Genomic DNA, 13,518 nt, shown 5'->3' on the forward strand with positions numbered 1-13,518 from the left:
ATCGCCGAATCGATTTATTTATACAGCCCTACTCAACACCTGAATCCAGTGATGATTCGTTAGAGTTACGCTGCAGATTTGAAGTTGGACCATTTGTGTCTGTTTTTATTTTCATTTCTGACCTTACAGACACCTTCCCAGTTTTTATTCACACCTCCCTTATAATTATTTCAGAAAGTTTTCTGACCTGTGTGTCTTTGGTGTTACGTTCCTCTATGGCAACCCAAATGCTCTCACACCCACCTTTGTTTTCTGTCTTAAATGTGATGTTTTCCTACAAAGGTTGTGTTTTATTGACCAGATAATTGTGCAAATTCTATTGAATTACAAAAATTAATTTGCTTAACGGAAACATGGCAACTCACGTTTATCGATAGAAAAAAGTTCTGGCGCTGGGATGAAGTGGTTTTTTTAGCTAATGATTACTAATCAAGATTAGTTATTATTGTTTATTTTGTAAAACTGCAATRGAGACACTTTTTTCGCATCGCACGAGTCACATGATCAACGACCRGATGTTGCTACTGGAGGAAACGACAAAGAAGACAACAGGAAGTGGTAGGAGGAAGATGGTGCAGCATGATGGTACATGTGAACAACTTATTCACGTGTGATTTTAAATATTGTTTGTTATTATCGGCCCACTTTTATTGATGGGACCAATAAATGCATGGGAAAAGAATGAACACCGATTTTAGTGCTGTCATGTATATTTCTAAATAAAACTGCAGTATGATTACTCAAGTTTACTAYAGTGTGACAAAGCCTATGCTAAATCCTAATAGTTAGGACAGTTTAATATGTCAAAAAAWTAAGTGGATTCAGAAAATGAACAGTCCCCAATGAACCATTTTTATTATTGCACATTTCTTTGAATAAATGTTAGAGACACGAGGTAGAGTGTCGTTAAGAACAAGATGGTTGAAACAAAAACGAACAATTCATACAACTAAAGAAATCAAACTAAATAAATAGATGTTAGTTTTTTGTGACTTGAAAATCAAGAATGAAACATTTTCAGAACTTTTTCTACATGAAAACGTCACATTATGAACACATCGACTGGAAAACCAACAATCTGGCTGCATCAGTGCACAAACACTTAACCTAATAATTTGCTGTGTGTTATGCATGCTGCATAATCAGAGCACAGAGAAAAAAACAATCATTCAAGTCGATATTTAATACGACATTCTCGCTTATGATGAGTGGATTTAAACCTCCCCCTGAAGCAATGAGTGAAATCCTTTAGTGTTCGTTGAGTGGTGGAGCGATAAATACGTTTTATCTACAGCAATAAATATCCCCTGTAGGAAGAAACCCACTAATTAAACCTGACGGTGTGAGTATTATGCCCGTCAGTCCAGTCCGGAGCTGTTTATCTGATGCATATATGGAGATGAATTGCAGCTTGTCTGAGTAAAGATGAAATTATCTTGCAGACTTGAATCAGTGATCAAATTTAACCAACATGTGTCCGTTCTAAAAGAAACATAGAAAGAGTGAATCTATGACTGAGGCGGATAAATTTAGAATGAACTAATCTATTGGTTTTATCGGTGCCCTACAAGCAAGGATGACTTTATTTCTGCAGGGATAATTTACTTTCATTTTACTGCTTTGTTTTATAGATTTAATTTGATATATTTTACAATATTCTGTTCAATACGCTGAAGCCAGTGAATGGTCTTTTATTGTGATGTATCTTTCTATTTCTATAATGGCTGTGTAAATCTTTACACCCGTGATTTTGGATTACGTTTTGTACCTGCTGCAGCGTGACCTTGTCCTGGCCCATTAGCCACRTTGTCCACACTGATCCGCTGTAAGGYCTGCAGCAGGGCTGGCCTAAGACTTGCGCACAAATCTGTCGCAAACTCTCTTTTTCCGAGCAGAAGAACCTTTAGCACATGCAGGACATGTTCTGCAACAGGAGCTCCTCCGCCGACAACCATGTCCTGTATGAACACAGGCAAAACAAGATAAAGCTAAAAAAAGCTACTATAAAGAAAATAAGTKACAACAGCACCTATGGAAAACAGGATCGATTTTTAAATGCTAATTTAAAGGTTTACAAATTTCTAAGCTGGAGCAATAATTTATTAATCTCACCAAAAGGGTCAGCATCACGTTTGGGTGTTTCTCCATAAGAGCCAGCAGCTCTGAGGTTTCCCAGTCTGATTCCTGATTCTGCTCTTGCTGCTGTGTTTGGCTTTCTGTGTTTACATCACTCTGCTGCAAGCCAGAAGTAAAAATCAAAAAAAGACTTTTCATTATTCTGATCACAAGATCTGAAAAGAAATTAAGGTAAACTATTAAGGTTATTTTATTATTAATTGCAATATAGAGTATGCCTGAAATGATTAATTGGATTAATTGTGACTCATCAGTTATTCAAAATAATCGTCAACTAATTTTGTAATTGATTWATCATTGACTGAAGTATACACACTTAAAACCCCCGCCAAAAAAAAGTTTCGGCTACAGTTAAGCCAAAACTGTAAAAAAAAAAAAAAGTCACAATGTTGGTTTAAGATGAAAATAAAACCTTTGCCTGTAAATACGTTCAACCCAAAACTCATAAAGTGGTACAGTTTTAGCTTCACCCGGTACAAATTCTGCAAAAACAAACAAAAAAGCCTTTTAAGCACCTTTTCTGTTAAATTTGTAACTGGAAAATCGGCAGATCAGATCTGACATTCTGAGCATAAAGGGTTCAGCTTTTAATATATTGATGTATTTTTTAGCTGCATATGCATCCTTTGTTACAAATAATCAAGTGTACACTTAGAATGCATCTTTTAATTWAAGGCTTAAATGAAAAATCTGCAGAATGTACTTTAAAAAAAAATCTGATTAATCGATTAATCGCTAACTAAAACAATCGTTAGCCGCAGCTGTAATACTGTGTACGTACAGTGTCCTGCCTTGCTCCTGTCTGCGATTTCTTGGCCAACCAGAGCTCCAAGACCAGGGCGCCGTACTTCTGCGCCAGCTCTGGATAGCGCCAGATGAAGTGGAGCATCGCTGGGTGATGGCTGTAGAGGGAGGCAAAGCTCTGGCAGGATGACAGCGCTTTGCTAACGTAGTTCAAATGAGCCTAAAAAAGAAGAAAAAAAAGAAGCACGATGAAAGCAAAGGGCTTTCTTCGAGATAAATATACAAAGCACGGAGATTGCTTTTTAACTGAGCTGAGTCAGAAAAGCCTAATTTACTGTCTTCCCTGTTGAYATAGCATAATCTAATCTTTCAGAAAATATTTACCTCTGAGCACTTCCAGAAAAGCTGTTTAATGCTCTTGGAAATAAAGCAGCACGCATTTCCAGATAATGTTATTTGTTCTGCTTAGCATTAGATAAAATATATTAAAGATTAAGAAGGGTGCCGGATCACGGGGAGCAYGAGGAGATTTTTGTGCATAAAGATGGATAACRCTTGTTAATCTTGGATTATGAGCATCCCGTTGACTTTCACTTTAATGATTTTTACATTAAATCTCGRAGAGAGATGGAGCTTCTGCTGATCTTTGCCTCTGTGCGCAGGAAATCCATCAGTCTGGGTACCGTCGTACTGATAAAACCCGGACACAATAAAACAGCGCTGGCTGCCATTAAAGCTTTCACGAAGAAAGCAGAGTGATTAAATATTTTCCTTAGAATGTGAGAGCTGAGTCAGTGAACAAAAAAAAAGAAAAGGAGTCTATTTATAGCTCAGACTATTTGACATGGCTTGAAAATGCAATTGTTGGGGTGGAATAATGGCTTAGTAGATAAAAATGCTGGAAATAATTACTTTAGCTTCTATAGTGCCTTAAAGAGAGCGCTTTATGGAAATTTTTACTACTTTGGTTGATAACACACATTTGAATGTGTGAATCAATTCAAATTGACAGCTCTATGAATAAACCGTTCATCTTCTCTTTTTGTTTCGTAAAACCACAGGTTGGTGGTCAGAGGAGCCGTCAGCATCTTTTCAGGCGTTGCAGTGACAAGTCTCTTGTACTTGGGAGCGAAGCATATAGAAGCAGAAATTGTAGTCGGTGATTTTAGAGAAGAGTTTTGGATACAATTCGAATGACAAACCTACATTTTCATTAACTGAGCAATACTGYGAGAGCTCTGGTACATGCAAATAAGCTTGTTAGTGSTTGTTAGTGCCGTTTACAAACTGCCGCGTTGCTGGAGAAGTGTTTCCATTTCAGTTTTGCGAAATACGCAAATTTAAATATGGCTGAAAAACAACCTCATCTTGGTGCAAAAACCTTTCATCGAAAAATATACCTTTTTTTTTTATTGATTGTGCAGCAGTGGCAAATTTATTTTTGCRATTCCAATTTACACAATTTTATCGTCACTGAAAACGAAGCTAGTGAGATATTTTAGATATTCTGCACCTTGACTTCAGTTCAAAAACACAGATAAATTAATGTAGCAAAAAAAATATTACYAGAACGGCTGAACTGGGTTTAATGCTGTACTGCTGATAGAAGGTGAAGACTGGAGATAAACGCTCAACGCTAAAAATCATTTCCACGGTGGGCAAATTTATGAAWYCAACTTATTGCAYATTTTAATAAAAAAATAAATAAATACATGCAACGTTTTCACATTACTTGTATAAAMWTTTTTTAAATAATTCAGCAAAATATTAATATTTTTTCACATCTAAGGACCCGGACATTTGAGTCGTGTACGCTCGAGAGTTTGAAGCCTCGTTTCCTGAACCAAAACCTCAGCATTGAGGCCATTATTAAAAAGGGAGCAACAAAGCCAAACAGTGAAGTCGATGAAGTTGTGCATTGCAGCAGACAAAGAACAACAATGTGTCCTTCTCTGTTTGGTGAGCTGATCAGTTACCCCGTCGAGACTCGGGCTCCTGTCTTGGGTCACTGCCAGCAAGTAGAGGGCAGAGCGGAGGACAGAGCGGGGAAGGACGCAGTCGCCCTGCTCCTGCACYGACTGCAGCAACACCACCACGCTGGAGAACACGGCCTGGTCCGGGAGCAGCCTGGGTCACACAAACAAGCACAGCAATGCCACGACCTACCGACTCACAGGATCGCAAACACAGCCTCTGTTTTGGACTTTTATGAGATTACAGACACACAGGTGTGTGAAAAAGCTACCAAAGTCCGTCTCTACTGGTTTCTACAAGACAGAAACACACAAAAACAGATCCAGGTAGGAAGGTTTCAGACACTCTAAGCAGAGACAGAATCAACTCTCAGCCTCCAAATAAAATGTAGATCTACTAGTTGTAAATCTTGGTGAGATCACAAAAAAGGCAAGGAGAGGCTTTTACTGCCCTACCCTGGAGGTAAAGCTACAGAAAGACAGATAAAACTTTTAAAAGGACAAACAAACATTTCTGAGGGCCATAAAACATCTACTTGAGAAACACAGTGAGTGTGCTGGAGCAGTCTGGCAGAAATATAAACCTGAACAGACACGTCGTGACAGACGGTTTTATTTCTCACCCTGCACCGYTAAACGCAACCTTGAGAATGTCAACCATGCAAATAATGTTTTAGAGAGAGTTCTCTGTAATACGGCAACACTGAATTACAGTTGAAGCGAGGTTGATAAACAACATTTACACTTTTTACACTMTGTACCTTTTTAAAAATGTTGCCACATTAAGATCAATATTGTAAAGAAAYCAACATAAAGAAGGGTTTGAATGTAGCTGCATTTCCATATCTAATGTCTTGCAAAACCGATTCATCACTAATGTTGGGGGGCGAGGGAATCGCAATTTGAGGTGTTTCCATTAAATAAAAAACACAATTAAAATCATATAAGTTTGTTTACGTGATRAGACATGCCGTGCCACGATAATCCAACTACTTCCTGTTGTCTTCTTCATGATTTGGCAACATCCAGTTGTTGATCATGTGACTCATGTGATGCAAAAAAATTGTTTCCTTTGCTCTTTTGCAAAATAAACCAATTTTGATTTGGCCAAAAAAACAAAAACAAAAAACACCTCATCCTAGCGCCAGAACCTTTTATCAAAAAAGGAGAGTTTTTCCAAAATCAGCTTTTCTCCATGAAGCAAATTTATTTTCAAAATCTCAAACTGTGCAGATATATGGTCATTGGAAACATAGCTTGTGAGGGAAATTAAAGTCTCTTGGTTTTTTCTTTAACAATTAAAACGTGTGAAATGTTCAGCATCCAGTTGTACTCACCTCTCCTTTACTCTGGTACCTCAAAATAAAATCCAGCACAAACAATTGCATTAAAATAAATTGACCTAAACTGTAAATAGAGTCAATCAGGGCATAATTTAACTCCAGTTTAAAAACAGCTGCTCTATGAAGCTATTTGCTAGTGAACGTCAGTCAATAACATCGAAACTTCCCAAAAAGCATTTRTGGAGATAAATACTAAAGGCCCAGTCATAATCTCTGGGGCACATTCAGCAACATTAAAGTCTCTGCAACTTTAACGTTCTGACAATAAACTATAGCAAAGATGAATGTTTTCTCCACTAGCAGGGAGCAGAACAAAGTTTGGTGACTTTGTTCTGTACTGTACTTTTCCAATTGATTCCCGCAGCACASTTAATATAGTTCTCCCCAGAGAAACTCGGCAGTCAGTAAATGACTTTCCTGATCAAAGACTCCTTTTGTAGCAGTGCAGCAGCACTGCATGTAGCTATAGGCGGCCAGTCTGAACTTCCATTGCTTTTCTTATTAAACTACTCTCCACGAGAGACTGGATAAGAAAGGCCGGTTCTCACTGTACTCTGAAATAATTATTTGTTCGTGACATTTAAATAAAACACCACAAGGCGGTCTGTGCTGCAGATTGTGTGTGGATTACGTTCTGGTACGGCAACCGACTCGCAGGAACAGTTTGCAACATGTGGTAAGAACGGCTAAAAGAGCGCCAACACCGTCTCACTCTTCTCCTTGGAGAYCATTTTCAAGGAGAGAAAAGCTTTCTGATGCAATAAAAAAAGGTTTTCTATTGGAAAAAAAGAAATAAAAACTCTCCATGTAAAAGAAGATATTGCTCAATAGAATCAAGAACAATGTGTTATAGCTTCAGTTTACAGGAAAACTTAATGTTTCTTTTATTCTGTACTCAGCATGGTCAGGGAAGAAGAAAGCGCTAAAAAACAAAATGCTATTACACATCCCCAAAGTGTTTCCAAAACACGATTAAAGCCATAAATTATAGTTTGTTTGTTTTTTAGTTTCATGGCTTGAAGGTATTTGCTGTAGTCAATACCATGAATAATTTTACCTGTCTCCTTGCTTCAGAGCCAGGTAGAGCATCATCACCAGGCAGTACTGGACAGCCCTCGGTTCTTGATATTCACACAGCAGAGACGGCCAGTCTGACAGGTGACAGCGCAGAGCTGAAAGGCTGCACTGCAGAAAAGTTTCCACCTCATCAAAGTCTGGGGATGAGGAATAAAATACCAACAAGGGATGTTTAGACATCAATTCTTATGACCAAATATATATATATTGGTGTAAATAGAGGGCAGCAGAAACACCTATTTACTGCAGATTCACTGCAGCTTATTGSCACTGCTAAAGTCCTGGGTAGGAAAACCTGTGAGGTTGTGCTGATTTGTCACTTTTCCAATATTTTCTGGCAAAACCATAAATTAGGTCAATTATCTGTCTCTTTAGAGAACAATGCTGTCATGGACGTGAGAAATCGATATCTGTATTGCAGAGGAACCGTAACGTGAGCAGCAAACAATAGGTGCTTTAATAAAGGTAACGCACGGCGGAAAGATGAAGATTTAAACATTTTAGAGCTTTTTGAATTCTTTTAAACACTTTCACCCAGTGTTTGTCGTCAGATGTTGCTGTGGCAACACCCATCTATTGATGATCAAAATGGATTTCTGCAAGATTTGCTACGTTCAATTTAAGATAATTGAGATTTAGATCTTAAACTGATTAAAAAACGTAAGATATCAACTTCTGGGAAATAAAATGATCTGACATGTGATTCCATAACCTTTTGTTAGGCTTCAGTCAACAACCAAAGACAAACATGTAAATATTTGCTTTTTATGACAAGTGATCATGCTTTGGAATACTGTCAGAAATGTTTGGAGTTTAATCCCTTAAACTATGAARAAACTGTTTTGCAACCAAACTTTCACAAAGTTTCACAAGCAGCAGAAGTCAGGTGGCATAAATGTGATCACATTTTAACCAATACTTTACCAAAACCACCTTTGATTTATGTTCAGTCTTCTTTTGTAGGAGTCTAAAAGCGTCTTACATCTTAACAATATTAATCTAGAAGTTCTTCGACTCAGATTATGAGCACACTTCATAATCTGAGTTGAAGCTGCCTTTGGCTGACTTCAATGATTTTCTGTCAGATTTAGCTTTAAAATCTGGCTGCGTCATCCCAAAACATTCATTTTCTTCTGGTGATGCCAAAATGTTACCAGCTCTGACATGAGCTCTGACTCACAGTGATGATAAAAATAAAAATCCCTCTTTCATCATCAGTAAGTGCTGATGAATTCAGCAAAACTGAGGAAAAATAAAAACTATATTGATGCAGCCACCACATTTCACTGCTGCTGTTTTTGTGCCAAACATATATTTTAGAAATATAGCAAAAGGCTGGAGGTCGGTTTCATTGGATTGTAGCGCGTTCTACCACGAGGTTTGTGTAAAGATTTGAGGCCGGCCCTGGATCTTTTCTGCTGATGAAAATGCTCRCTGCACAGTAATGGAGAACGCAGGAGGATGTCGTCACATGTAAAACAGGAAAGGTGGTAATCAGAAATTCCTGTTGCTACTTCAGCGCTGCTGTCGGTCTCTTAGCAGTCTCCCCGGCCAGTTTCAGGCTTCTGGTTTTATTAGTTATGGAGAACGGTACTTCCATGCAGGCGAGAGGTAAAGGAGATGAATCTGAAGTGGCTCTTACAAGATATTACAATGCTGCATCTCGCTCACTCTCCATAAAGTAGGAAAAACACATTATGCTTTGCACAGTGTTGCATCTTCAGATGTAGCTCAGACCAAACAGCTGCAAAAACACGCAGGATTGATGCAGACTGTGGAAACCTCTATTTTCAGAGTAAACCAAGCTTCAAACTCTAAAAGTAGACACAAAAAAAAAAAACAAATACAGATCAGATCAGATGAACCTAAATACTGCAGCTTTAGCAAAAGGATCTAAATGAGGGAATGTCAGGAACGTTAAACTAATAAAAGTATTAATATTRAGTATTAAAGGCTGTGAACATCGACGCCCCCTGTTTTGTTTTTTTTAATTTTCACATTTTCAGCATAATAATTTCAGCCAGACTCAGAAATAGTTTCCTCTAAGCTGAGTTCAATATTTTTACTGAACATCTTAATAGTTCAATATTGCTTTTGTTATTGCCTCTTGTATATCAATATGTTATTTATCTTATATTTATTCCATTTTTTTCTACAACTACACCAGTAAAACATGAATGTACGTATACGTACATATAGTCACACTTATCATCTTCTGTTTACTCCAGTAGCAAAGCAACAACATTTCACTGTCAAGTTTTCTTTCTCAGTAAGACAAAAGGAGTCCAAGTCTAAAACGTTTTTTTTCTGTTGAATTTTACATAGTAAATGTCACATTTCGTGTGAAAGAAAGGAACTTCAATATTCCTGCTTGAATCCGATCCTTTTAGCTGATTACTGGGTGTTTACTGCTTTAAAATAAGAGACTAAATCCACACATATGACCGTATTGTTATATTTAAAATATATATAGTATTAATTCCTTGAAACATATAAGGTTGTTTTAAGGGATGATGATAGAAGGGCTTTTTGTCATTTATATACCAGGTTTGAAAAAGAAACAAATCTACAATAAAAGAATTTGTTAATATATGTCTTTATGGATATCCATGTTATAATGATTTAGGTTATTCACAGCAACAAATATTTCACTTAGAGGGGTTTAAGCTTCATAAGGAGAAGGATAAATGCAGAACAAACCTGCAGAAATCTACGAGTGAATAAATTGACTGGAACAGCCACAGAGTTTAACAAAAAAGAAAATCCATGATTTAGGATCTTGAGAAAAAGGCAAAGCGTGTTGAGTTGTATAACAGCAACAGTGCTTCATAAAAAATAAGGAGAAAAAAAGACAGATTTAACACATTTTTTTTAGCAGAAATTGAGCTTTATATAAAGGCAAACAGAAGACTGAAGAGTTTTGATTATTGCAGAGAGAATGGAGTGAGACAAGAGCAGGAAAGGACAGAAGAAGAGGAAGACTAAAAATAGAGACAAACATGAATGAGTGGATTCTAAAACAAAGGCAAGGAGGGAAATAAAACACCTGAATCAAGGAGACTGAAGATGGTGCAGATAGCAGTGATAAAAGTGGCAAGGCAGAAAATGGAGCAAACAAAACTCCAGCTCACACTGCTCACACACACACACACACACACACACACACACACACACACACGCACGCACACACACACACAACTCCAGACATGCATAACAGTGATACATGCTTACTGATACACATCTTACATCTTGCTGCTTGGAAGAAATATTTTACTGAACAGTGTAACGCGTCCCCTRGGGACAGCTGCAGACACCGAGATGCTTTTGCACATTTTACCTTTTATTTGGCAGCAACGTGGAAAGTGTGAAAGCAGGAACAGTGATGACTTTGATTCTGTTCTGGTTTTTTTCTTGTCGTTTAGATCCATGCTGTACAAAAGTATACTGATGTTTCTCCTGCATSGACGTCTCAGGGCATGCTCACACATTCAATATGAATGTGACCTTGTGAACTTTACCTAAGAGCGTCGACAGTCGGTTTGTGTTGGGTGTTTTTTTTTGGCCGTGCTGCTTTTAACACACTTTCACTTCTTGCTTTGCGTTATGTACAGTGCCTTGCAAAAGTATGCAAACCCTTTAAGCTTCTCCACATTTAAGTGTGGCATATATTCAGCTTTAATGTTCTAGGTCTTACTGTCTCAGTAAGCAATGTGTCATTTAATYGCATGATCAATTAAAACAAGCTAAATTTCCATTTACATGGTTTGTTGTTTTTTTCTTTATACCAAAAAAATGGATGACCAGAGASACTTCAGTCTGGCGCTTTGGTCTTTTTTGAAGGACAGTTTTCTTTACAGAGACTTTCCAATTCATTTTATTTGTTTAGTTTATTTAGTTTGAATATTTAAAATGTCTTCCAGTTCCAGTGTTAAATGTTCATCATTTATCTTTGAGAGTGCGTTCTTGCATGATTATGCCATTACTTGAAAATGGTCTAAAAGCAACAATATTATCGTTTATCGCTATAACGTCTGGGACAATTTATCGTCCAGTAAAAGTCTTTATTGTGACAGGCCTAGCCTTCAAAATTGGTGTGTTGCCATTTAATCCCAGTATTTCTTTAGCTTGCCCATATCTTCTGCAGTAAACTTTACTTAAGAAAGAAAACAGCTTTTTTTCAGCAGTGGAGTCTTGCACAGTGAGCTTGCATGGAGGTAATTGCATTTGAGTGCATCACTTATTATGTCCCTGCCAATTCCTTGTCTTTCTGAAGCGCTATTAGCATCTCTGTACAGCTGTACAGCAGTTAAAGACGGCTCTGCAAACCACTGAACCGGTGGAGGTAAAAAGGCACACCACACTTTTAAATGTTTTTATTTGTAAGAAAAAAAAACGTCCTTTTCCTTTCACCTCAAAGTTAGGCACCATTTTTGCTTTGGTCAACCACACCAAATCTCAATAAAACACATTTAAATTTGCGGTTGCAGGCTGGCACACCATGGCAAAGTTCAAGGGKTGTGAATATTTTTTGCAAGGCGCTGCACACCACCAGCAACCACATAAGTTTACAGTCAGCAGCATCTAGATTTACTTCACACTTTTCTTAAATATAAAAAAAACTCTCGTCCAACAAGCTGTAACTCTAGACAACACACAGTAAAATCACATTATTGTCATTAGTTCCTAATTGACTTTGTGCACTGTGGTGTGACCGTGTATGCAAGCTGTGTATACCGTGACTGGAGCCACAGGGAGGGTCTGACTGGAAGAGGAGACACATGCTGAGTTTCTGCAGAAAACCACAGCAAGCTGCGTTCAGATTTGGGTTCCTGCAACAATTCACAGACGGGAGAAACGTTGACAAAACTCAGAATATAACCATGAGTGCAGAAGATCACAGCAGAAAACAACTGCAGAAACATCGTCTCCTCTTTGGGAAGCTAAGGAATACATGTGCACCCAGTGAAAGGCTGATATATGGAAGACTGAACTGTGAGACACAGGACAGGATGTGCTTTCACACAGCCCTGTTCAACATGAAAGACACACCGAGTGTGTAGTTCACTTTCATTACAGCTCAGAGCASGGGGGGRCCTGAAGCCTTCTTCAACCACAACCGCCGTCGCACACAGCAGCACAAACGTGCAGCCTCGGACACATGCGAATAGCAGTCAATATGCTTACATATTAGACAGAWAATGTTGAAACTGCAGGTGCAACACGTTTCTGAAAAAGCTATTTCTGAATCCGCAGTCACGTTTCAGTTTTTTTWWWWATTGTAATTGTGTCAACGAGTTCTGACTGAAGACACAGAACATGAACACCTCCACGACTAAACGGCGTCGTTTTGTTGATTGCTGTTTATGAGCGTCCCCCCGTCTCTGTGTAGTCTGCGGGTGTACCTGTTTCCTGCACAGAGGAGGGCTTTATGCTCCACCGCCAGCCGATAGAAACCAGAAGACACTGGAGGGGTGAGAAGGTGAGGAGGAGAGCAATTATCCGACAATGAGACAACGGTAATTATTCCAGGGACTCCAGGATGTCTTCTAGGACGATCCACAGCTTGTGTCTTTAACTTTTAACTTCCTGTGAGACACAATGTCTTCTACTTTGTTGTGTTTCACTTSYAAGCAAGAAAACAAGCTTGTCCACTAACGTTTGTTTTTAAAGTGGGATTTGAATAGTTCCTTACACCAATAAACTATCATGAGAGCTGTTGAGTTTTAGTCAATTGTAACTTGTTCAGCTTTTTATGAAGTACTTCATCATAATACCTTGCAGGAATGTTTCAGTTTTATTTTCTTAACAAAATTATAACAGGCCAGTTTAAATGGTTTCACCATAAARCTGAAAATCCTTCGGACRAGGTTGTTTGCTTCCTGTAAGTGAAATACYACGGCCAGCGTACGGCATGCCGGAAACAAGAAAAAGTCAATGGAAGAAGCAATAATGAACCAAATTTGACATGTAATGAAATGTAATTTGAGACCTTGTGTGAGAAATCTGGGCTTATTTAAGATTTCCTGATGCCTAAGATTGGGATGATTAAATTTGACGCTTTTGAAAGCCCTGAAGGCTCTGGGTAAAACTGCTCTGGGTCTCATAATTGAAGTGTGYCTTTATATTTCATCCTCTAGATGTGTGAAATTGATAGAGACATACCCAACAGACTCGCAATATCAAAATAAAAAAAACCTTCAGAAAGATGGTAAAATTAAAACGGACATGTTTATATCACTCTAAAC

The 13,518-nt window shown here is 38.1% G+C and overlaps 1 protein-coding gene across 1 annotated transcript in view; it reads right to left on the reverse strand.

Annotated features, from left to right (window-relative positions):
- mei1 (meiotic double-stranded break formation protein 1) overlaps positions 1-13,518 on the reverse strand; it is a 63,513-nt gene that overhangs the window by 22,257 nt on the left and 27,738 nt on the right. The window contains exons 16-22 of the mRNA XM_008415648.2: positions 12,676-12,819; positions 12,008-12,102; positions 7,254-7,410; positions 4,857-5,007; positions 2,918-3,100; positions 2,113-2,235; positions 1,769-1,958 (exon numbers count right to left, since the gene is read on the reverse strand). Coding sequence (XP_008413870.1) covers positions 1,769-1,958; positions 2,113-2,235; positions 2,918-3,100; positions 4,857-5,007; positions 7,254-7,410; positions 12,008-12,102; positions 12,676-12,819 — 1,043 coding nt within the window. The remainder of the gene's footprint in view (positions 1-1,768; positions 1,959-2,112; positions 2,236-2,917; positions 3,101-4,856; positions 5,008-7,253; positions 7,411-12,007; positions 12,103-12,675; positions 12,820-13,518) is intronic.

The sequence above is a fragment of the Poecilia reticulata genome, linkage group LG8, assembly GCF_000633615.1.
Source record: "Poecilia reticulata strain Guanapo linkage group LG8, Guppy_female_1.0+MT, whole genome shotgun sequence".
NCBI lineage: Eukaryota > Metazoa > Chordata > Actinopteri > Cyprinodontiformes > Poeciliidae > Poecilia > Poecilia reticulata.